The 26,422-nt window shown below is 40.6% G+C and overlaps 1 protein-coding gene across 1 annotated transcript in view; it reads left to right on the top strand.

Moving 5' to 3' along the window:
* Grip128 (gamma-tubulin complex component 5) overlaps positions 1-26,422 on the top strand; it is a 49,149-nt gene that overhangs the window by 1,053 nt on the left and 21,674 nt on the right. The window contains exons 2-7 of the mRNA XM_069829385.1: positions 2,297-2,509; positions 6,040-6,228; positions 15,621-15,883; positions 20,439-20,628; positions 22,463-22,679; positions 22,795-22,927. Coding sequence (XP_069685486.1) covers positions 2,297-2,509; positions 6,040-6,228; positions 15,621-15,883; positions 20,439-20,628; positions 22,463-22,679; positions 22,795-22,927 — 1,205 coding nt within the window. The remainder of the gene's footprint in view (positions 1-2,296; positions 2,510-6,039; positions 6,229-15,620; positions 15,884-20,438; positions 20,629-22,462; positions 22,680-22,794; positions 22,928-26,422) is intronic.

Below are 26,422 nucleotides of genomic sequence, written 5' to 3'. Positions count from 1 at the left end.
ACTTTCCCTTGCACATAAGTAAGCAGCGAATGGAGGGCAGGTATTTTCCCTGTTAAAAAAAAAAAGAAAAGTACTTTCCCTTGCACCGAAAAAGAAAAGATTTTCGAATTCATTTTTTACAAATGACGATTTTATGCTCGATTTTCGAAAGGTAACACAAAAAAATGTCGGAAATACATAATTTCGACTGTAACCTATCACAACCTAACCTAACCTTAAGTAACCTTATCTAACGAGCAAAACTAACCTAACCGAAGCTAATCTAAACGAATCAACAAACATAACACGCAACCGTCCAAAACTACGGAAAACTTTAGAAATTTAAAACGTGTAAAACCATAGTCTGCTCGCAACAATCTACGCATATAAATGATGGGAATTTAACATAGAATAATTATACGAGGAGGATCCAGGAAATAACGACCGTTTTGTTGTAATAATTAAAAAAAATATATTTATTTGAAAAAACAAAGTCTGTTACATAACTGAAGCTTCCTTTACTTCTCTACATAATCACCACCTACATTTAAACATTTGTCGTATCTATTCACTAGCTTTAGAATTCCCGTGTTATACTCCTCTGCCGCCAGTTCATTAAGCCAGGTGTTCACTGTCTTCTTCAACTCTTCATCACTTCCAAAACGCGTACCACCCAGAAAGTCTTTCAGCTTAGTGAAAAGGTGAAAATCGCTAGGAACAAGTTCTGGACTATAGGGCGGATGATCAAAGATTTCCCAACCGAATTGATCCAGCAATTCTCGAGTTGAAGCAGCAGTGTGCGGGCGGGCATTGTCGTGAAGAAGCACAACTCCTCTCGAAAGCATTCCTTGCCTCTTGTTTTGGATGGCTCGCCGTAGTTTTCGTAAAGTCTCACAATAACGATTTGCATTGATCGTAGTGCCTTTTGGCATGAAATCCAGCAAAAGAACACCTTTGCGATCCCAAAAGACAGTAGCCACGACATTTTGTGTTGAGAGAGTCTGTTTGAATTTTCTCGGTTTCTTGGATGATGAGGGATGATGTCACTGACGTGATTGGCGCTTGGTCTCTGGGGTGTTGTGAGACACCCAGGTCTCATCACCAGTCACAATTTGATCAAGAAAGGCGTCTCCATCTGTGTGATATCGCATCAAGATTGTCAATGCTGAGGCCATTCTCTGAGTTTTGTGTTGGTCACTCAGTTGCCGTGGAACCCATTGTGCACAGATTTTGTGGTAGCCAAGATGTTGCGACACAATTTCACCAAGCAAAGAACGAGAAATGTCAGGAAAGGCAATATGCAATTCGTCGAGTGATGTGCGCCTGTCTTGCAAGATTCTGTCGTTCACTTTAGTCTTCAGGTCTTCTGATAGGCATCCGGGTCGAGTTTCATTGTGGACATTTGTTTGCCCATTGTTGAACATTTCGCATCATTTTCTCACATTTCTTTCATTCATTACAGTATCACCATACACTTCTTTCAATTGCCGGTAAATTTCTGCAGGTTTCAAATGTCGGGCATTCAAAAATCGAATCACACTCCTGACCTCACAGTCGGCGGGATTATCAATCACGTCGTTCATTTTGAAGTAACACAAAATGCACAATGGCGACTTGTTGCAACCAGTACTCACAACATTATGAGAACACATGTTAAGGAAGCCAGTTGACCTTCAAACAAGGAAGGGGAGTCAGCTGCGCGGCGGGTATGTGTGAACGGTCGTTATTTCCTGGATCCCCCTCGTACATGCTCAGAACTTCTAAAATCCATGGAGAGGTTTTTCTCTGGAATTAATCTAAATAATTACTAAAAATATAATTGTAAATTTAATTCATCGTGGTATATTACCATATGTATTGTGAATAAAGTGGCGAGAACGCGTAGATTCACCTATATTTTATGTGTAGGTAATGAAAGCTTAACTAAGATGTAACTTAGAAACTGTGTTACAGGGTTTCCAATCTCGAATTCTACCAGCACACACTAGCTGCCTGTTTCTAGTCCTTTGTTCACTGTAATAGAATTCACTTTTACTGTGAAATACTGACTCGGAACCTACTCTTCAATCTTATGATTAAACTACAGGATTAAGAGTGTAATTAAAGACTATCACAATGTTCAGTTTTACATTAAATTGCCGTATAACAAATATTTGAAATGATGCTCATCTGCTCATAAACAAGCTTTTCATCTCCTCAATAAATTGTCGAACACTAGGCCTTAAATATGACTTCATACTTAACTGAAAAGAGGGAATTGTGTATATAATAACTTTTCTCCTTACATATTTTAATTAAAATGTCCATTATTTTTTAGGAAGGAGAAGAGAACTTCAAATTGTGTGAGAGGTATGCTCTTTCCAATCTTTGGCATCATCGTTTCCTGTCAGTTGATAGTCATGCTGTTCGTCGGTCAATGGATGGTATGATAACAAAATTTGAGGTCCACGGTCATCTTGATACATCACGGAAGCTTAAAGAACTTGTCTCAGTATTTTTAAATAACGACATATTTCATGATCATCCACAGGTAAGTTTATTTACTTGTGTTTTCCTGTACTATACAAGAAATCTCCCATAACGTCATACAACTATGCAGATCTAGGACGTAAGCTCTTTCTTTGTAGTTGGTGTTGGAAGATTATCATGTTGCTGGAATCTATAGACAGAGCAGCAGAAAGGACACAAAACTAAAAACGAGTGTCTTATTATACCTACATTTTATACAAGAAATCTCCCATAACATCATACAACCACAGTTCACTATATACAGTCGCGAAGCTCAATATGTAGTAAAAATGCAAACATGAATAGTTGCCCACCACTAGGATCGCTACTATCGCCTCATCATCGCAGATCTCTCTCCTAGCAGCCGACAAAATATATCACACTTTCGTTGTGTTCTTTTGGAAAAATTAACACCTTCCTTCCATTATTGAAATATTAAATGCATAAAGTTAATTTATTATTTTAATGAAGTATATTAAATTTCACCATAAACTTGAAGATACCTGCAAGAGATAGGTTAATATTATTTTTGTTTGTGCAAAACGAACTGAAATTTACTATAATCGCTTCACTCATTCAAGATTATAGCGATAATTAACTATGAAACCAATAAATATTAATTGGCATTTCCCTTTACAACAATAATAATGGAAATATGAATTAATGGATTAACTTATGTACTGTACCGGTACTTGTAGTGTAGGCTTACGTAGTTGAGGTTAAGCAATAATAATCACACCAGAATTGGAAATAAAACGTGATTAATAAATTTTATTGTAACAGACTTTTTCTACGTCTCTAATAAAGTAACAAATAAAAATAACAACAAAATTAACAGCTATAATTAACAACATATCCTTTGAAAAAAAAAAATAGGCCTAAGCAATAATAATCCCACCGGAATTGAAAATAAAACGTGATCAATAAATTTGATTAAAACAAACTTAATTTTTCTACGTCTCTAGTAAAATAGTATTATTCCAATTATTGTATTTTAGCCATTAACATTTTCATTACAACCAATAACGAACATTTCACAAGCATCAATGTGAAATACGCAACGAGCTAGCACTCGATGGAAATACGATTCAGTCCAAAGTCGACCGTGGACAGTCTATTGTTTCTAGTTGCTAACCACTTGGAGCGCTTTATCACGAGATTTGCAAAAAATCACCTCAAGCTTCGCGACTGTATATAGTAAACTGTGATACAACTATGCAGATCTAGGACGTTAGCTCTTTCTTTGTAGTTAGCGTTGGAAGATTATCATGTTGCTGGAATCTATAGACAGAGCAGCAGAAAGGACACAAAACTAAAAACGAGTGTCTTATTATACCTACATTGTACAGCAATTCATTTCCTGTATTGTGCTTTAAATGGTATTAATATTTACACTTTACTTTTTTAAATTAGTATTTAAAAGAAAAAAATGAAATAATGTAATGTGTACCGAAATAAGATTAATTTACTTTTCTGAATTTCACGCAAAAGACATTCTCTATAATCCCAAAATCAATATATTTGACTTTACTATTGCAATTTTGTAGGTGACGCCTACCTTTGACATATGTCGTTCTTCCACTGAGTCTTACAGGATTGTGAAAATCGGGGTTATTGTTAGAGTAACAACATAATAAAAATATAATTTTGAAATAAATGCGGAGAGTAGAAGGGGAAGTATTGAGATTGTTAATTGTGTTAGTAGTGCGAAATGGAAAGGCAGTAGGGAAGAAAAACAGTTTATGATCTGAGGAAATTGTGTATCAGTGGATTGAAATAATAGCAGGTTCAGTTATATAATGGAAAAATGAAATTGACTGATACACTTTTTCAATGTTATGGAATTGTTTTGTTTAAACAGTGGATTGTAAGACCATGTTATAAATAAAGTGAAACCAATGTTCTAGGGTAAGAGCGATAATGTGATGTGTTAGAAGTGTTTAGACAGCGAATTTAATAATAGGTTATGTTTTTACCGAAATAGTCGACAATGGTTAGGTCTTCTATATTAAATAAGTTTAAATGTATTTCTGTTGTTTACAAGAAAGAATTATTTAGTTAGTTATGAGAAAGGTGGGAATGAAGTTGAGTGAGAAAATTAGTATGAATAGTTACAAAGTGTAGCTGAGAATAAGCGAAGAGGAGGAGGATAATAAAGGTGATAAATTAGAAAGAGGGGTAAGGGAAAGTGAAGGGACATTAAATACATAGCAAGTGCAGGTTTTAAGGTCACGATATGTCTGTGTTTTAAGCTGTAAATAGTGTAAGTAAGGGACTGCTGGTCCGAATACAGAAATGTGACATCTAAGAAATTTATGTATTTGTTGTTTTCAATTTCTAGTGTGTATTTTAGTTTTGGGTGTATTTTGCTTGTGTGTCTGTATAGGCTAATTCACACGGGGATAGTTTACAGGAGTCAAATGCTTGGAGCAAGTCGACTTTCCTTCAACTTTCCCCGTGTGATATGGTCGAGACAGTCAAGTTGTGACTTGGCGGTCAAGCAGAATTTGAGTTGACAACCCGTCAACTTTTGTGTCCACTTTCCCTCACGTGACCAACTTGACTCCACCACTTCCCGCGTGTGAATGCGAACTTATAGCAACTTGGCAAGTAGAAAGTTTGTAGTTTTAGGCCTATTGTCGAAGTAAATTAATTATTATTAATAATGAGCGCCCCTAAGTGGAATTCCAACGATATCATAAAGTTTTTGGAAGTGTATGAGAAGTATGAACTTGTATGTAATATACGTGACAAAGAAGACCTCAATAAAAACAAGCGGGAATTATTATTCCAGAAACTAGTCAGTGAACTCATGGAACAAGGTTTCGAAAACATAGACGTAGAAGTGGTTCGAAAAAAGTTAAAAACCCTTAAAACAGGACTCATTCTGAGATATTTCCTGTATTCTGCAGGATCTTCTTCAGCTAATTCTTTCAACAAGGTATTAGATGCACTGTGCATAATTCTTCTACGAATCCATTTCTTAACTCATGTTCTCTTTTCCTTTTTTTCAAGAATATTTTGTAATTCATACATAACAAGGCGCCAATTAGCTGCACTCATGCTTGAATATGTGCTTGTGGCATCTTCAGTTTCACCAAACTAAAAATGCCTTTTCACTATTGATTTTTAATAACTATAACAGAATACAAGAATTCAAACACCACTACGAATACAACATTCAGCGCGCGCTTTTTTTCAAGCATGGTTTCAAGTTTAATGTCTCCGTGTGATCACAAATATAGCATCAAGTTTAGAGGCTTCAAGCACTTGACTCCTGTAAACTATCTCCGTGTGACTCAGGTTTATAGGTTTACGCGTATAGATACAATTTTATTCAAAGATATAATCCGAAAGAAATCTGTTTATAATATCTGTTTATTTTCAGAATGAAATATTATAATGTGGGTTTCAATTAGGCCTATTCTATTATTGTCTTTTTGGTAATCATCGCCGTTTTGTGATATGAATTAAATGATGATAATTGAAGCCCCACTTCACTAGCATTTTTCTTTAACCAAAATGTTACGAGTTTGCTTCTTGTTTTTGTAGTATGACATAGAATGGTCGTTACTGTCTCTTCTGCTTCATTTGTCCATCAATCCAACAACTACAGCCCATCATCTTAAGACGGTATCCAAACCTCTTGAAGTTACTGATGAAGAAGACGATTTTGATTGGGTTGCCTACTTGAGAGAAGGAGATGATAAGTTCAGTTTCAGTTATGATGATTCATCAAGTGTAAGTAAAAGAATGCTTATTAATGTTTATAATATTGTATGTTTTATCATTTGAAAGAAAACCCTTTTACTGTCAACCAGTCTGAAGTCGGACACTTTCGGTTTTTTTTTTTTTTTTAATATACCTTCATTATGCATTTAGAGTGAACTACTCCACACCATTGTATTAAACACACTTTCTTTTATATGTTGGCATATTTGTCAATTCATTAAAATGCATGGTAGCACCTGAAAAAAATTATTTGTAAGTGTCCTACTTAACCTGTGAAAATGGTTGGGAGTCGGACACTCATATATTTATCACAGAAACGACGAAACCATGTATTACCGTCTGGTTTCGGGCACACCAATGAATAGAAGAAGGATTTTTTTCATAGGAAAAATTACTTTGAATTTGGATGGGAAGTGATCAGTACTGTTTATAAAATTAAAAGAAAATATTAGAAAGAATTAACTTTAAATAATAAGGGATGTCGAGGCCAATTCTCAAATGACACTATCACATATGGCAAAAAGGCATGGTTTGCCAACTACTTCATTATGAGAATAATGAAGAAGAAAATAGTAATATGCATTAAAAGAGCGGTATGTTGAAGTTTTCGTGTTCGAGGAAAAGTTTGAAAAAGCGAAATGTAGTTGAGCTTTTGTAATTTCCGAGAATTGAAAGAAAACATACCGCTTGCTCGTGTATCATACATTATTTTATGCGAAGATCGTTTATTGCATACCTGAAAGAGGAATTTCTAATTAGTTGCAATGAAATCTCCATCTTGGTTTCTGTTCAATGACGACAAATTTGCAAAGCAAAAATATCTATCTTCAACATTGTTGCTTTAAAATGTTTTCTGTGTTTACTATACTCCAGCAGGTCGTGATATACATCTGTCTTTTTTTTCCCCCGGTCTATGGAATCTTGTTGATTTTTTTCACGGCTTCCTTAATGTTACTTGCATCACGAATGCAGTAACTTTAGTGGAGTTGTAGAGTTTACTTAATTTTTGCAAATATTTAAAAACAATAATTAACAGTGCAATTTAGGTGAAATTGCAGTGGTAAGTTTCCAATTTATAATTATTACTATATTGAACGTCTCTAGAAATAATATGTTAAAAGCCTAAAGCAGTAAAATCAATGTCACTTAAGCGGTAAGAAGAGGGAAATTGTTATGTGTGTTAGGTTGGGAATACTGAATGTGGAATTTCAGACTTTCCGTGGATTGGTTTTGTGTGGAAACCAAGTTGTACGTACGATCTCGCACAAAAGTAATTTTCATTGCCGAGTTTCAATGTGGTTAGGGTTCAACCAAACAGAAAAACATTCGCGCCTCAACATTTGAAGAGTTAGGAAATATTATAAAACTTCGTATATTGTAAAATAACTGTAGGCCTAATAAAATGATTATAATGTTTGGTATATAACACACATGTTAGTACTAGTTATTTTTGACTTTCCTTCCCATTTTATGTAAACCCACTTTTAAGGAAAATCCCTACATACAGAAAAAAAAGGTAATCTCTCAGAGGTTGGTTAAAAAGGGATTCTACTGTAAGTAGTATTTTGTTAGACAGTCACTCTATACTTCGTTCCATAATGTTTGACAGGCGACGTAAATATTGATGACACTGTGAGAGAAAACAATAATTGTTCTTGAACCAATGGCAGAGGCCTCATTTCACGCTTATCTTGAAAGTGGGTGGTCTTAAGCATTCTACCCCCATCCAACTTCAAAATAAGCGTGAAATGAGATCTCTGCATTGGTTGAACAGTAATTATACTTATCTCCTCCTGTGCCAGCAATATTTACGTCACCTGTCAGATATTGTGGAATGAAGTATAGTGCGTGAGTATAACTGCATACACTCTGCAGCCCATGAATGCTCACTTTTCACAGATGGTCCGCTCACTCAGTACATTTCATGATTAACAAGTTTAAAGTCTTTACAAATCAGTTTATTTCGTTTTAAAATTATTAATACAAAACACCTTGGAATCCTAGGTATGTTAATAACTAGTATGTAATTGTTCTAAAATTTTGAAGGAATATGTACTAAAATGTACAAAATATATTGTGATTTTTATTGGTAACAACAATGTAATTTATTCGCCACAATAATTCCTTTCTACAATTCACCTTAAACGCTCTCGTCAACAATTGGATCTTCACTCAACACAGTATTCGTTATAGCACTCCACCGACGACAATGACAACTTACTTGGACTATTACGCACAACAATGAACTGTTAAACTTAACTAATATTTACACAGTACTATTTACAAATCAGAACTACCAGTTCTCAGTTCACAGTTCTTCTATCTCAGTCACTCGAGTTCACGGTATCTCGAACCACAGACCTTCAGAGACAGTTCACTGTACTCGAACTCGGGTCCCTCCAACTGCGGTCCACTGCACTCGAACTCAGGTCCCTCCAACTGCGGTCCACTGCACTCGAACTCAGGCCTTCGGATGCTGACGCAGATGCGGACGCACACTCGAGTCGAACTCCGGCTGGCTTGCTTGCTCTGGCTTTCTCACTGACTGAATAACTGAAAACTCTGAAGACTCTGTCTAGTTCGCTGGCGCCTGCTCTTTTATAGCAAAATCATAGTTGCGAGAACCTTCTACAGGTGTGTAGAGAATTATCTCAATATCTCTACATCGACAGACGTCTGGAATAATCGGGAAGGTCGTTCCACATCCACTGCGTAGCAGCTGCGCGCGCAGACTCGTCGCGTGACGTAATACACCCTCTCTCTCTTCTCTCCACCGCGCGACGTCACTCAATGTTCCGTGGAGCCCGTGCGATCTGCTTTCTTGCGGGACGCTGGTCGTGAGTTCGATTCTCACGTCGCTGTCACATTGCCCCCTCCTTAGGGCTGCTCGTCCCGGGCAGTCCCTTGGTAGGCTGCTAATCGGTCCAGATGCACCACCATCATCTTCCCTCGAGGTTGTCGCTGGATCCGGTACACCACGTCGTTGATCCGGGTCACCACGCGGTATGGTCCATCCCAGGCACGCTGCAGCTTTGGTGATTTCCCTTTGGTCCTGGTAGGTCGATACAGCCACACCAGGTCGCCCTCCTGGAATCCTGCAGAGTTGGCTAATCTGTCGTAGCGCACCTTCATCCTGTCGCTGGCCATCTTGAGGTGCTCTCTGGCCAGTTGGTGAATTCCATTCAACTTCTCGGTGAGTTCTGCCACATAGTCAGTCGCTGGCTGGTCGGCGCTGGGTGGCGTGCCAAACAGCAGATCACAGGGCAGGCGCAGCTCTCTCCCGAAGACCATGTTTGCCGGTGTCATCCCTGTTGTATCGTGGACCGAAGCTCTGTAGGCCAAGAGGAACAGTGGGACTCTAGCATCCCAGTCTCGTTGATGGTTGGACACCACCTTCCGCAGATGCTCTTCCAAGGTTTTGATGTAGCGTTCCACCATACCATCGGACTGTGGGTGGAGGGGAGTGGTCCTGGTTTTATGCACCCCCAGACGCTCGAACAATTCTCCCATCAGGTTGGATTCGAAGTTGCGCCCCTGATCGCTATGCAATTCCCGGGGCACCCCGAATCGGCAGATGAAGTTGTCAAGCAGCGCGTCGGCCACCGTCGAAGCCTCTTGGTTGGGAATCGCGTACACCTCTGGCCATTTTGTGAAGTAATCCATGGCGACTAGCAGGTAGCGGTTCCCGCGATCCGTGACCGGGAACGGTCCAGCAACGTCGATGGCGATCCTCTCAAAAGGAGCTCCCACGTTGTACTGCTGCATGGCTCCCCTGCTGCGGGTCCTTGGTCCGCGACTGGCTGCACAGGTGTCGCATCTTCGGCACCATTGTTCCGTGTCGGTCCTCTGATGCAACCAATAGAACCTCTGCCTTAACTTGTCCAGCGTCCTGTTGGCTCCCAGGTGGCCTCCAGTCACTCCAGCATGAGTCTCCTCCAGCACTTCCTTCACCTTGCTCCTGGGCAGGACAAGTTGTTCTATGCGGGTCCTTCCATCGGCCGACTCCCAAATCCTCTTCAGGATACCGTCCTTGACAGTGAAGGATTCCCACTGGGCCCAGTAGCTCTTGTAAGTGGTGCTACGGTTGGCGATATCGGCCCATACTGGTCTCTGGCCGGACTCCACATCACGCAGTAGCTGTCCAATGTTTGGGTCCTCCAGCTGCTCCCTCCTTATGGCGGCGTTATCCCATCCTGGGCTCGGCTGGGCGGCAATTGCTCGGACTGCGTGGGCGCCATCCCGCTCTTCTACTTTCAGGCAGTGTTTGCAGCCATCCGGGCACGGACGTCGTGACAGGGCATCAGCGTTGGAATGTTTCTTCCCTTGTCGGTGTTCAGAGGTGAAGTTGTACTCCTGCAGACGTTGAACCCAACGGGCGGTCTGCCCCTCCAGATTCTTGAAGCCCAATAGCCAGGTGAGTGCAGAATGGTCTGTCCTCAGATGGAATTCCTGGCCATACAAATATTTGTGGAAGTGCTTCAGGGCTTCCACAATGGCAAGAAGTTCTCTACGCGTCACACAGTAGTTTCTCTCAGCCTTGGATAGTGTTCGGCTGAAGTAGGCAATCACCCTCTCTTGCCCGTCCTGTTCCTGAGAGAGTACTCCGCCGATGCCTACGTTGCTAGCGTCCGTGTCGAGCGTGAACTTCCTTCCAGGGATGGGATATCCCAGTACAGGAGCAGTGCAGAGCGCCTCTTTCAGCGACTGGAAGGATGACTCCGCCTCGTCTGTCCACTGGAATTGTCGTTTCTCCTCGGTCAGCTGGGTTAGAGGCTTAGCGATGTTGGCGTACCCAGCTACGAACCTTCTGTAATAAGTGCAGAGGCCGAGAAAGCGGCGCAGCTCCTGCTTGTCCCTCGGTCTCGGCCATCCTCTGACGGCTTGTAGCTTCTCCGGGTCCGTGGCCACTCCGTTGGTCCCTACTACGTGTCCCAAGTAGTTGACCTTCTTCTGGAATAGATGACATTTCTTCGGGTTCAACTTGAGTCTGGCTTGTCGCAGTCTCTCGAACACTTTCCTCAGGTTCATCAGCTGTTCGCCGAAAGTCTTGCCCACCACGATGACGTCATCAAGGTACAGCAAACAGGTGTCGTATGTCAGGCCTCTCATTACGGACTCCATTAGTCTCTGGAATGTAGCCGGGGCGTTGCAGAGGCCGAACGGCATAACGGTGAACTGCCATAGTCCCTGGCCTGTAGAGAATGCCGTTTTCTCCTTATCCTCCGGATGTAGCGCCACCTGCCAGTATCCTGACTTGAGATCCAACGTCGAGAACCACTCTGCTCCGGCCAGGGTGTCCAAGGTGTCGTCAATTCGTGGAAGGGGAAAGCAGTCCTTCTTGGTGACGTCATTCAGTCTTCTGTAGTCCACGCAGAAGCGCAGGTCCCCATTCTTCTTCTTCACCAGCACCACAGGTGATGACCAAGGGCTGTCGGATTCCTCGATGACCCCTCTTGCTTTCATGTCCTCCAGTTGGTTGTCAATCTCCCTCTGTTTAGCTAGAGGGACGCGTCGAGGAGGTTGTCTGATTGGGTGAGCATTTCCGGTGTCGATGCGGTGCTGGACTTTCTCCGTTCTCCCGTAGTCATTTTCAGACAGACTGAACACGTCCTGAAATTCTGTCAGTAGATCGTGGACTTGTCTTCTTTCTCTTTTGCTTAAATTCGCCGGCAATTCTCGAGCCAGCTCTTTCAGTGATGGGTCTAAATCTGGACGTGGTCGGTGACACTCCTCGTTTTCTGCCAGCGACGTCACAGACACCACCGGCTCGACGTTACCTAGTACAGTTCCACTAGGCACCTCCTTGTCCCGATTGGTGACATTCAGGACCCTCACCGGTACCACCTTCTGATTCGGGAGTAGGGATCTGGCCACATAAACCCCATCTATCGGAGTTGTTTGCGAATCGAGGAGCAGGTTTCTCTTAGGTTTTCCGTCCAGTCTTGCCGTCACCACCATCTCGCAGCCTGCTGGGATTGTCACTTGATTCTCCAAGGTGAGTCTGCTGGCCATGGGTTGGTCTTCGATGTCCCTCAGGAACACTTCATCCTGACCAAAACGGAGGATACGGCGCCGGACGTCCACCGTTGCATCGAAGATCCGCATGGCGTCGAGTCCCAGGATGACGTCTTCAGTGATGTTGGCGACGAACACCCACATCTCCAGTCTCCTCTTTCCCAATGTCAGATCCAGGAAAACCTCCTTTTGGATGGGCAAGTTCTCGCCTGAGGCAGTACGTAGCTCATACCGGCGCAGCGGCGTCCTCCCAGGTAGGCCACGCACGACTTCCGGTCTGGCGATAGTGAGCGACGCCCCGGTGTCTACCAGTACTCTGCATGGGCGGCCTCTTATCCATCCGTCAGCAATCAGCCCATCGTCGCATCTTCTGTTAACCGTCTTCAAGATCAGCCGAGGGGATGGTGATGACGGCGCCGACGTGCCCCTCATCGCATCGGCCCCTTTTAGTTTTCCTGTTTGTGACCAGATCGGTCACAGTCCCTCCTCAGGTGTCCAGGCTCGCCGCAGGACCAGCAGGTGGGCACTCCTCGTCTTCGTCGCTCGGGTGATTTCGGTTGACGTTCCTCGACGTCGGCCGCCGCGACGCTCCTAATCCGGTGCGATGCCGAGACGTTCGCCGTCAACTTGGCTGCCTCCATCCTGAGGGCCGCCGCCAGAGCTGCATTGATGGTGCGATGCTCTGCCAAGAGTAGCTGTTGCTTGATTTCCGGGTCTCGAACTCCGCTGCCGAAGGTGTAGGCCGCCTCTCCAGCGATGAAGTCATTAGGTAGGCCCCTGAGCGCCTTATGGGCCAGTTGTTCCACCGCCATCGCGAATTCTTGCAGGGACTCGCCTGACTGTTGGACCCTCGTTTTTAGTTGGGTCCTAAATGCTGCAGCAAGTTGATGGTCACCATAACGTCCCTCCAAGGCCGCCATTATCTCAGCGGCTGTCCCATCTTCTGGAACGCTGTGAAGAATCTCCGACGCCTGTCCCTGAAGCGCGGCCAGCAGCTGAGTAGTTTTCTCTGCTGGCGTCCACCCATTGTGCTCTGCGATGGCCTCGAACTGGCGACGGAATATCGCCCAAGACGTCGTACCGTCGAACTTCGGCGTCTTGACGTTGTGATGTCTGGCTGAAGCCGATGGTTCCGCAGGGGCACTATATGGAGTCCTCAACTCTGTGGCCGCTTCTTGCATGGCACGTCGAACCTCCTCGGCAACTATCTGTTTATGTTCTCTAGCCTGGCGATCCACCAACGCGAGGATGTGCTTGTTTTCTTCAGCATGTTTTTCCATCACCTCACTCGTCTTGTCCAGCAATTCGCTCGTCTGCTCTTGACGGCGCTCGAGATCGCGGATTTTGCCGTCGAAATGGTCTACCTCCTGTCTCAATTCGGTTACTGTCTCGTTTATAGTTGTAAAATTCTTGTTTAGGTTGTCAAGGTCGGCTTTGAGTTCGTCTTTCACGATGGCGACAATTCCATCAACATGGGCTGAAACGCTTTCAATTTGCGTAGTGACGTCATCTTTCACTCCGCTTATGTCACTTTTCATCTCCGTTTTCACTTCACTTATGTCGCCTTTCACTTCACTTATGTCCTTTTTCAGTTCCGCGATGGCTTGCAGGATCAGCTGTAGGTTCTCCATTGTCGATAATGTCCCGGTTCTGACACCAGTGTGATTTTTATTGGTAACAACAATGTAATTTATTCGCCACAATAATTCCTTTCTACAATTCACCTTAAACGCTCTCGTCAACAATTGGATCTTCACTCAACACAGTATTCGTTATAGCACTCCACCGACGACAATGACAACTTACTTGGACTATTACGCACAACAATGAACTGTTAAACTTAACTAATATTTACACAGTACTATTTACAAATCAGAACTACCAGTTCTCAGTTCACAGTTCTTCTATCTCAGTCACTCGAGTTCACGGTATCTCGAACCACAGACCTTCAGAGACAGTTCACTGTACTCGAACTCGGGTCCCTCCAACTGCGGTCCACTGCACTCGAACTCAGGTCCCTCCAACTGCGGTCCACTGCACTCGAACTCAGGCCTTCGGATGCTGACGCAGATGCGGACGCACACTCGAGTCGAACTCCGGCTGGCTTGCTTGCTCTGACTTTCTCACTGACTGAATAACTGAAAACTCTGAAGACTCTGTCTAGTTCGCTGGCGCCTGCTCTTTTATAGCAAAATCATAGTTGCGAGAACCTTCTACAGGTGTGTAGAGAATTATCTCAATATCTCTACATCGACAGACGTCTGGAATAATCGGGAAGGTCGTTCCACATCCACTGCGTAGCAGCTGCGCGCGCAGACTCGTCGCGTGACGTAATACACCCTCTCTCTCTTCTCTCCACCGCGCGACGTCACTCAATGTTCCGTGGAGCCCGTGCGATCTGCTTTCTTGCGGGACGCTGGTCGTGAGTTCGATTCTCACGTCGCTGTCACAATATATATATATATATATATATATATATATATATATATATATATATATATATATATATATATATATTGTAACGTTTTTTAAACTAAACAACAATGTAACTTTATTATCTCAACAATAATTCCTTTCTACAATTCACCTTAAACGCTCTCGTCAACAATAGGATTTTCACTCAACACAGTATTCGTTATAGCACTCCACTGACGACAGTGACAATTTACTTGGACTATTACGAACAACAATGAACTATTAATCTTAACTATTTACAAAGCACTATTTACAAAATCAGAACTATCAGTTCTCAGTTCACAGTTCTTCTAGCTCAGTCACTCGAGTTCACAGTATCTCGAACCACAGACCTTCAGAGACAGTTCACTGCACTCGAACTCAGGTCCCTCCAACTGTGGTCCACTGCACTCGAACTCAGGCCTTCGGATGCTGACACAGTTGCGGACGCACACTTGAGTCGAACTCCGGTACACAAGACTGGCTAGCTTGCTCTGTTCACTGGCTTACTCACTGAACTAATCATGAATCACACACACACTGTCCGAGTTCCCTCGCGCTTCTTCTTTTATAACCACAGCGACGTAGCCTGGAAAGTTCGAATTTCCGATTTTTCCACTTCGACAGACTTCTCGAAGAGTCGGGAGGGTCCGTCCCCCCTTCACTCTGCACGCAGCAGTTGCGCGCGCACACTCCCTCACCGCGTAGGCCCTTTTCCCTCTCTTCTCTCCGCCACGCCGTCCCTCAGTGCTCCGTGGAGCCCGCGCGATCTGCTCTCTTGCGGGACGCTGGTCGTGAGTTCGAATCTCACGTCGCTGTCACAATATATATATATATATATATATATATATATATATATTATGCATTGTTTCTTCCCTCAATATATTTCTTGGTTTTGCATGCATTTTATTGCTATATTAATGTTTTTAAAGGAGGAATTCAGTAGTGACTTCGATGAATCAGTGGATGAAGAATCAGACACATTTGCAACACAAACAGTTACTTCTTCCTCTTCATTGACTTCAGAAATAGACTTCAAGAAGAAAAATAAAGAAGCATTTATACAGAATTTGAAAGACATATATATATCGGAGAAATGGTTGGAAAACAGTGTGCAGGAGCCTTGGTGGACACACGAGAAAATAGAGTGCAATACATTAAGCAGATTTCCTTCAGCAAATGTGGCAAGATTATGGTAAGCATATAATGATATTTATATTAGAATTTTCCTGAATTCTGAGGTTTCCCTCCAATCAAATATTGTATAAGAAATACAGCTTTCCTTCCATATGGACATTCCACATATTATGACAGATATACAGTGAAACTTCCCTTAACGGACACTTCCCAATAGCGGACTCCTCTCAGTAGCGGACATTTTAAAATTCCCCTGCAAAATAACATTGGCCCTTATGATAAAATTCTTCTAAATAGCGGACATTCTCAATAACGGACACGGACTCTGAAATGTATCTCGCAACAACAATTAAAACTTCCAAATAACGGACAGCGTGAAAGAAAAAAAAGAAAAAGACGGTTGGAAGTTAAACAAAAATCCTTTGCAACAATCATTATCGTGCATTTGAACGTTCTTGTACTTTATTGAAGGTAAGCAGCACAGTTGTTAGTTGTGATACTGTACGTGAGCAGTCCGTACTTTCTTAGTTTGTCAAGTTGAGTGTTCGAAAGTACAGTCACATTAAAAATGTCACAAAAACGTAAACGTTTGTCACTAAAAGAGAAAGTGGATATTGTAAAGCATAGTGAGAAGGAGAAATTAAGTGTTCGTTAGCTGGCCACAAAGTTTAATGTGGGAAAAACTCAGGTTAGTAAAATTTTAAAAAACAAGGATGTTATTTTAAAATCATAGGCTACACTGAGAATGCAATTCTAGATTTCTTTGTGTGAGGTGAAGTGGTACAGTGACTGATGTTTATTTCATTTACAAAACATTTACTGGTACGGTTTCTCTCTGGATGAATACTGTAAACAATCTCACTGTCTAGTGTACTGTAAAATATAGTGTTGAATATATATGAGAAATTTTAATGTAGTGTATACATACTAAAGATTTTCTAAATAGCGGACACTTCTCAATAACGGACATTTAATTTTTCCCCCGGTGGTGTCCACTATTGGGAAATTTCACTGTATTATACTGTAGTGCAGCTTATGTATTAATTAAATATCACTGTCTGTCCAGATCATCTGCATCTTCATCTATTATCCCGAATTTCTCCGTTGATACTAATTTATACAGTGTGGTTGCACATAGAGGTCTTCCTGTTTTGTTCTTTCCAATCTTGCATTTCTGCTTCACCTTTGGTACCTGTTCTAATCTCCTTCATCCTCCACACATGATCATACAACTTAATCTTCTTATATAATATAATACATTTGTACAGCTAACCTTTCTGTTAAACCAGTGACTGACTGGCTGGCAGCTGGCTCTTTGTGTCTCTGTGCTCCATGGGGCAGATAAAAAAAGTTAAATTTTTTTCTTCCACCAAGTTAATAATGTCAAAAGAAGTGCTTATACAGATTTTGGCCACTTGACACAATTGCGAGAGCCATGAAAAAATAAGTTCGCCAGGGGAGCTAACAGAAAAAAAAAACACAATTTCGTTTGACAAATTTATTGGAACAGACACAGCAATTGTTGAGCTATTTTGCAATATATTTTCCATTGGAATTGAGGCATTTCTCATGACAGAGAGAGATGCAGACGCAGTCAAACACTGGTTCCGATCTGAGGCGGCTGACTTCTACGACACAAAATTTTATTCCATGGTATGACAAATGTCTCAGTTCCAGTGGGTGATATGTTGACAAATAGCGCAACAAGTGCTGTATCTGTTTCAATAAATATTTCCAAGTAATTGTACTCTTTTCTATAAACGGCCCCAGGGAAAGTCACTTTCTGGACGGCCTCGTAATTGCAATCGAGTGGCCAAAATTTGTATAAGCACTTCTTTTGACATTATTAACATGGTGGAAGAAAAAAATTTAATTTTTTTATCTGCCCCCATCAGAATGTTTGCTTGTGAGTGTAAGTGTTTACTGTGTGGGATACTCGATTTCCGCAAATTATTTTTTCACAAATTTCTGCAAATTGAGTCAGAGAGTTAAAATTTTTATAAGCATGAACGAGGCTCATTCTGTAGACACATTTTACGATCGCGATTTGTCGCGAATTTAGCTCACTTTTTCCACCTTTTATGCAAATTCGGCAATTTTTTGCATAACACAATTTTTTACGACTATCGTCGAATTGTAAATTCATCGGTCACAAAATTCCATAATTTTATTTTCAACAATGAAACATTCAAAGTAAGTACAAAAATGTGTTTGTCTTTCGTGTTTTATCATCCATAATTCAAGTCCACACCAGTGGAGTAATGGTCAGTGCATCTGGCCGCGAAACCAGGTTGCCCGGGTTCGAATCCCAGTGGGGGCAAGTTACCTGGTTGAGGTTTTTCCGTGTTTTCCCTCAACCCAATACGAGCAAATGCTGGGTAACTTTCGGTGCTGGACCCCGGACTCATTTCACTGTCATTATCACCTTCATTTCATTCAGACACTAAATAACTTGAGGTGTTGATAGAGCGTCGTAAAATAACCCAATAAAATAAAATAAAAAATTCATAATTCAAAATGTTCTCGAACTTCTAGCCAGGTATCAAGTTGGTGATCCACCGACGTTTCGAGGATGTTCATTTTCCTCGTCTTCAGAGTTAACTGATAATTTGGAAGATATTTTGCTGCTTATTTATAGTGTCGGGAGGAATGGTCAGCTGTAGAGCTGGACGCTGATTGGCTTTCCATGTTCCATGCATTGCGGACCACGGCGTGAACATGGCCAACATGTTGCCTTGTGTGGCAGCTAACTGATCACGGGTCTTTCGATAGACCTGGTGGACATGTTCTCATGTGTCCTCTGTTGATGACGGGCCGCCGTCTGGATGTTGAGAATTTTTATAGTCGGTGTCCATGCAGGGCTGAGTTGGAGACCCAGTCCCGATTCAGGTTACTACTTTCCGACACTATGGCCAAGGTTTCCTTAACTCTCCTATCCCAGTAGCCCAAACACTTCGCCAGGACCTCGGTTTTATTGAAATTAGTCCTATGTCCTTTTCCAATACAGTGTTCGACCAATCCGGATTTAACTGGATTAAGATAGCGAAATTTATAAACTTGTACTTGCTATTTGGGAAAAGGAAATTGTACCAGAACAATGGAAGGAGTCCATAATTGTACCTATTTTTAAGAAGGGGGACAAAACCAACTGTGGTAACTTTCGAGGAATATCACTTTTGTTGACGTACAAAATTTTGTCCAATATTCTTTTGAGAAGATTAGCTCCGTACGTAGATGAAATTATTGGGGATCATCAGTGCGGTTTTAGGCATAATAGATCGACTATTGATCAGATTTTTTTGTATTCAACAGATAATGAAGAAAAAATGGGAGTATAAGGTTACAGTACATCAGTTATTCATAGATTTCAAAAAGGCATATGACTCGGTTAAGAGGGAAGTATTATATGATATTTTTATTGAATTTGGTATTCCCAAGAAACTAGTTCGATTAATTAAAATGTGCCTCAGTGAAACATACAGCAGAGTCCGTATAAGTCAGTTTCTATCTGATGCTTTTCCAATTCACTGCGGGCTAAAGCAGGGAGATGCACTATCACTTTACTTTTTAACTTCGCTTTAGAATATGCCATTAGGACAGTTCAGGATAACAGGCAGTGTTTGGAATTGAACGGGTTACATCAGCTTCTTGTCTATGCGGATGACGTGAATATGTTAGGAGAAAATCCACAAACGATTAGGGAAAACACGGAAATTTTACTTGAAGCAAGTAGAGCGATCGGTTTGGAAGTAAATCCCGAAAAGACAAAGTATATGATTATGTCTCGTGACCAGAATATTGTACGAAATGGAAATTTAAAAATTGGAGATTTATCCTTCGAAGGGGTGGAAAAATTCAAATATCTGGGAGCAACAGTAACAGATATAAATGACACTCGGGAGGAAATTAAATGCAGAATAAATATGGGAAATGCGTGTTATTATTCGGTTGAGAAGCTTTTGTCATCTAGTCTGCTATCAAAAAATCTGGAAGTTAGAATTTATAAAACAGTTATATTACCAGTTGTTCTGTATGGTTGTGAAACTTGGACTCTCACTCTGAGAGAGGAACATAGGTTAAGGGTGTTTGAGAATAAGGTGCTTAGGAAAATATTTGGGGCTAAGCGGGATGAAGTTACAGGAGAATGGAGAAAGTTACACAATGCAGAACTGCACGCATTGTATTCTTCACCTGACACAATTAGGAACATTAAATCCAGACGTTTGAGATGGGCAGGGCATGTAGCACGTATGGGCGAATCCAGAAATGCATCTAGAGTGTTAGCTGGGAGACCGGACGGAAAAAGACCTTTGGGGAGGCCGAGACGTAGATGGGAGGGTAATATTAAAATGGGTTTGAGGGAGGTGGGATATGATGATAGAGACTGGATTAATCTTGCACAGGATAGGGACCGCTGGCGGGCTTATGTGAGGGCGGCAAGGAACCTTCGGGTTCCTTAAAAGCCATTTGTAAGTAAGTAAGTAAGTAAGAAAACATGGCAACTTTTTCTTTCAACAGAGAGGATTCGAGAATTTTATACTTTTGTATTTTTAAAAGTTACTGTTGTAGAGGAAGTTCAGCATTTGCCACCTTTACATGGAATCTTTTTCCAGGCATCACCATACAACAAGGCAGTCACCTGAGCTTATGCTGGATACACCTCACATCAACACTCTGAGTGAATATAAAGTGATCAGAGAAATTCTCTGGACACTTTATACCCCAGCATCAACATATATATTCAAAGAAGAAAACGGGATTTTTGTTGTGAGGCCTGATTTAACTGTACCAAGTGTCACAAAGGTAAATTCCACATTAAACTTATTATTTGTCTGTCAGTATAATAGTGTACATTTCTTCTGTTGAATAACATATGTGGGTAACCAAATTAAAATTTTTATTTTTATTTTTATAAGATAAAATGAAGTTAGTGTGACACAATGTTGCTTCAGATTGAGGTAAAATATTTTAACAGCGGTGAAGTATTCCGCATATTTTCATCTCAGTGTTGCAAGTCATGTTAGATTGCAAAGGTGATGTAAAACAGTGAATTCTCTGCATTTTTAAAACTCTAATTTATATACAGTTTCATGTTTGTGACAAAAAGTTTGGATTACTGTGAACAATAAAAAAGTTACTAAATTTTGTGTTTTTTTATTTTTATTATTATACCTACTTAGGTAAAATAAGATTATTTAAATGAGGGAAATTAAATTGTTTAAAGTAGGAGTATCTCTGAGCATAGGTTACGCTGTGATTACTGAAGAATATGATACAACCACATAACAAGTGACTAATGACAAAACAAAGATTGCCACCATTATGTTATATTATATCCCCACCAATAGATCACACCATGGGATCAGCATGGTAAATAGGAGTTTTGGGTAGGGACTGATTTTGAAAGAAAAATTAACATCTAATAACCTAAAATGCAGTAGAACCCTGCTGTCTAACTGTAGAATATGATACAAAAACCCACATTTTGACACTTTAAATTAAAATTTGCTGAAAAAAAAAAAAATTAAAAATTTGTCTTTAAAAAACACTAATTTCGAATAAGTTCATGCTAAAAACAAACATTTTGCTTATACACAAAATTTTCCTAGTATAAACATACTACAGTGAAACCTCTCATTTACGGACATCGAAGGGATGTAACAATCTGTCCGCTTCTGGGAGGTGTCCTTTATTGAGAGGGAGGCTCCCCAATCTAACAATAAATTTATAATATGCATTATGTATCCCTTCATGCTTGAAATGAAATGTATTACTGTAGTTTAATTCTGAATACAGTATACTATAGTAAATTCTTTGCAACTTTGAACTACAGTAGATAAGACCGAAAAAGGAAAATACAGTACTGTGCCATGCAATTTTATTCTAGGTCTACAGTTATGCAGTACTGTAATTTACAGTTTTCAACTTAACCTTTACGTTCAGTGCCATGTCTCTCGAAACAGAACAATTGATTGAAGTGAAGAGAATAATCCTACTAACCCTATCATGTGTCCAATACAATTTCACAATCGCGGAAGCCTTGGACGCATCAGACAGGCTAAATTTTATGACTTTGTTTATCCACCCGCTTCCAGCTAACAAGGAGTGGCCTTCATGTTAAGGAATTTCTGTACTAAATTTTCCATTTCTGTAACACATTAAGTCTTGAAATCCAAGTTCTGTCCACAGTCAGGAGGTAAAGCAAGCTTTAGGACTGTGAAACAGCTGTCCATGTCCATGTCTGAGAGTGTCCGTAAACGAGAGTTAAATGTATCATTATTTATATATTATTTCAGTTGGGACATAAAAATCTGTCTGTATATGAGAAGTGTCTGTATCTTGGGGGTGTCTGTAAGGAGAGGTTTCACTGTATATTTTGACCTGGAAGGGCTTGAAACATAAAATTTTTGCTTTTATCAGCTGAAAATCTGTATTTCGCGAATCTGTGATTTGCGATTTTACGAATCTGATTTGCGAAACTAGATAGACTATCTCTAATAAATGATTAAAATGAATTCTTGGGTTGTAACTTTCGGTTACAAGTTCGTTTTTACTTTACTTATCAAGTATTAAATTACAGTAATGTTACTGAGATGCTTATAACTCATTTAATCGATTCTTCTCCCTTTTTCAACAGGATACTTTTGCAGAATGCTTGAATGATATATGTCATTATTTCACAATCCTGAAGGAATTTCAAAGCTTTGGAGAACATCTTGATAGGAGTAGAAGAGACCCAAGTTACACTAAACTACCTCCTAACACATACGAAGCTTACTGGTCTGCCATTAAGGACTTTATCAGTGATTTTAATGATCTCATAATTGAAATTGAAACTAAGGTAAAGAAACAAGGTAAGTATTGTAAACTTGTTTTGTAATTAACAACTTAACTGAAAGTATCGAAATGTTGAAATTAAATTTAAAAATTGCATTTCGTAATTCTCAGTACTATGATATCTATTTTCAGAAACTACATATACGTTACTGCATCTGTTCAGTGATTTGGAACCGAAGTTTTCTGAATTACTTTATGTGTATGAGATTCATATAAGAGCAGTATATGACTGGAAGACTTCACCTAATTGGCTGTCAGCTTCTTGGTATGTCACATTGTCTGCTCACACCAACGCGAAAGCGATACCAACGCGAATTATTGTGAGTACAGTGGGATATGAATTCACTCACACCACAGCGACATAATCCCGCCTTGCAGCGTTACTACTCGCAGTTCACTGCAAGCAGCATTTGCCCTGTGTCCCGCATTCATTTTGAAAGTGGTGACTGAACAGGTAGTAGTGTGTGTTAAGAGACATTTCATGCTATACGACATGGCAATGAAGATTACATGAATGTAAGAAAGAAAGATCAGTTGTAGGATGAGAACTAGGAGAAGAACTGCATATCACTGTTTTATAACTGTTTATTTTTTTATGTGTTGTACACAAGGCGAATCTCAAAACTGCGTTCGTATTTTGGTGGGCCCATCAGTATGTAATACGAGGGGGATCCAGGAAATAACGACCGTTCGTGCATACCCGCCGCGCAGCTGACTCCCCTTCCTTGTTTGAAGGTCAACTGGCTTCCTTAACATGTGTTCTCATAATGTTGTGAGTACTGGTTGCAACAAGTCACCATTGTGCATTTTGTGTTACTTCAAAATGAACGACGTGATTGATAATTCCGCCGACTGTGAGGTGAGGAGTTTGATTCGATTTTTGAATGCCCGACATTTGAAACCTGCAGAAATTTACCGGCAATTGAAAGAAGTGTATGGTGATACTGTAATGAATGAAAGAAATGTGAGAAAATGGTGCGAAATATTCAACAATGGGCAAACAAATGTCCACGATGAAACTCGACCCGGACGCCCATCACTCATCACAGAAGACCTGAAGACTAAAGTGAACGACAGAATCTTGCAAGACAGGCGCACATCACTCGACGAATTGCATATTGCCTTTCCTGACATTTCTCGTTCTTTGCTTGGTGAAATTGTGTCGCAACATCTTGGCTACCACAAAATCTGTGCACTATGGGTTCCACAGCAACTGAGTGACCAACACAAAACTCAGAGAATGGCCTCAGCATTGACAATCTTGATGCGATATCACACAGATAGAGACGTCTTTCTTGATCAAATTGTGACTGGTGATGAGACCTGGGTGTCTCACAACACCCCAGAGACCAAGCGCCAATCACGTCAGTGGCATCATCCCTCATCACCCAAGAAACCGAGAAAATTCAAACAGACACTCTCAACACAAAAAGTCGTGGCTACTGTCTTTTGGGATCGCAGAGGTGTTCTTTTGCTGGATTTCATGCCAAAAGGCACTACGATCAATGCAAATTGTTATTGTGAGACTTTACGAAAACTATGGCGAGCCATCCAAAACAAGAGGCGAGGAATGCTTTCGAAGGAGTTGTGCTTCTTCACGACAACGCCCGCCCACACACTGCTGCTTCAGCTCGAGAATTGCTGGATCAATTCAGTTGCGAAATCTTTGATCATCCGCCCTATAGTCCAGACCTTGCTCCTAGCGATTTCCACCTTTTCACTAAGCTGAAAGACTTTCTGGGTGGTACGCGTTTTGGAATTGATGAAGAGTTGAAGAAGACAGTGAACACCTGGCTTAATGAACTGGCGGCAGAGGAGTATAACACGGGAATTCTAAAGCTAGTGAACAGATACGACAAATGTTTAAATGTAGGTGGTGATTATGTAGAGAAGTAAAGGAAGCTTCAGTTATGTAACAGACTTTGTTTTTTCAAATAAATATATATTTTTTTAATTATTACAACAAAACGGTCGTTATTCCCTGGATCCCCCTCTTATAACAATAGGATACATGTAACATCGTGTATTGTGATATTATATAATTTTACCAGATTAGGACCCAGCAACGACAACATGGAAAAAAGAATTGAGAAGCGATGAAGAGAAGACTTAAGAGAATATTATTCTTCTTATGTGACTCTCGAATTCGAGCCTTGGCCTTCAAAATCATCTGCCTCTATTTTCCTTTGTCTTTGGCAATTGACATCCACCACTTTGCTTGAAGTATAATCTTTTCACTGTAAGAAAAATCCTAATGTAAACAATAGCACGTGACTGAAGTGAGGCTTCATTGGCCACGGTTTGGTGCCATAGAGTCTCAGTACATGTTCCCGCCTACTGTTGTACATTCTGTTGCATGTGAAACATTTCCCGTCACTCGTCAAGCAGGCCTAACCTCACTACTATGCATTCGTTTGCTTAGGAAACATTTATTTTATAATTACTGTAATTAAATTATTTTTAAGTCCTGTGTCTTCACAATGGACAGTTGAGAATGCAAAAGCCATACTTCAGTACCACATACTTACGTGAACTACGAGCTCAAGTGACGCCAGCTTGTTACAAGAACAGACTACCTCGGTATTACTGTTGGTATTCATCCGCGTTCATAGTACATAACAAAATTAGCCGCGAAACCAGGTGGCCCGGGTTCGATTCCCGGTCGGGGCAAGTTACCTGGTTGAGGTTTTTTCCGGGGTTTTCCCTCAACCCAATATGAGCAAATGCTAGGTAACTTTCGGTGTTGGACCCCGGACTCATTTCACCGGCATTGTCACCTTCATCTCATTCAGACGCTAAATAACCTAAGATGTTGATAAAGCGTCGTAAAATAACCTACTACATAACAAAATATAAATGTAGCTTTTCTTTTACATAGCGTTTTACATATGAGTAAAGTTAAATGTTTTATCGTATTTAACAACTAGAATTCAATTTTTTATTTTCAAATAATACAAGATCGTGGTTTCCAAATACGAACTATATTTTCCTGCGTCATGTGAGTGTTTCGACTGGTAGCCAATCACGGGTATGACAGCAACGTGCTTATGTTTACATTAGGATTTTTCTTACAGCGAAAACAGTATAGGTTAGTAACACTCTTTTTCTAATTTAAGTTCTCGCAATATGAAACAAGCCCACTATCATGTGATTCTCAAACAATTGAGACCTGAATTCTAAAACATGCTAACTCCAAAAAATGGAAAATTGAGTCAAGCACATATATCGTCAGTTTCTTGGTAAAAGTGACCAAGTCCAAAATGCAAAATTGTTTGGAAAAGTCATTTAAAGGTTTAATGTACCTCTTTAGATGTTAGTAATAAGTTATTTTGAAGGTAAATGTGCTATATTATTAGTTTTTAATATAAAATTATGTCTTAAATTTTCATAATGCTTGGAAGCCTTGGAATGTGACTTGGTCACTTTTACCAAGAAACCAACGATATGATAATGTTATGTCTCAGAGTATGATATATGTTAAAAACAGTCTCATACTTGTTCTTCGTCAAGTTTATTGGCCTCATTAGAAACCACCTAAATTCTAAACCATTCTATGTCCATGTAATTAGTACATACAGAATTTAGAAAGCACAGGAGTTAGTATGTTTTAGAATTCAGGTCCTCAATTGCACTACATTGTGTAACTTATGATATTGTACAGTATCATTAACTTGTTGAGCTCTAGGATCGTTCAACATGAAATAGATGTGAGCGAAGAGTTGTCTTCTATTTAACGAAAAGATTGCAAATACAGATGCAT

The sequence above is a fragment of the Periplaneta americana genome, chromosome 6, assembly GCF_040183065.1.
Source record: "Periplaneta americana isolate PAMFEO1 chromosome 6, P.americana_PAMFEO1_priV1, whole genome shotgun sequence".
In the NCBI taxonomy this organism is placed as follows: Eukaryota; Metazoa; Arthropoda; class Insecta; order Blattodea; family Blattidae; genus Periplaneta; species Periplaneta americana.
Note: the sequence above shows the minus strand (reverse complement) of the source record. Positions and strands in the feature narration are given on the sequence as shown.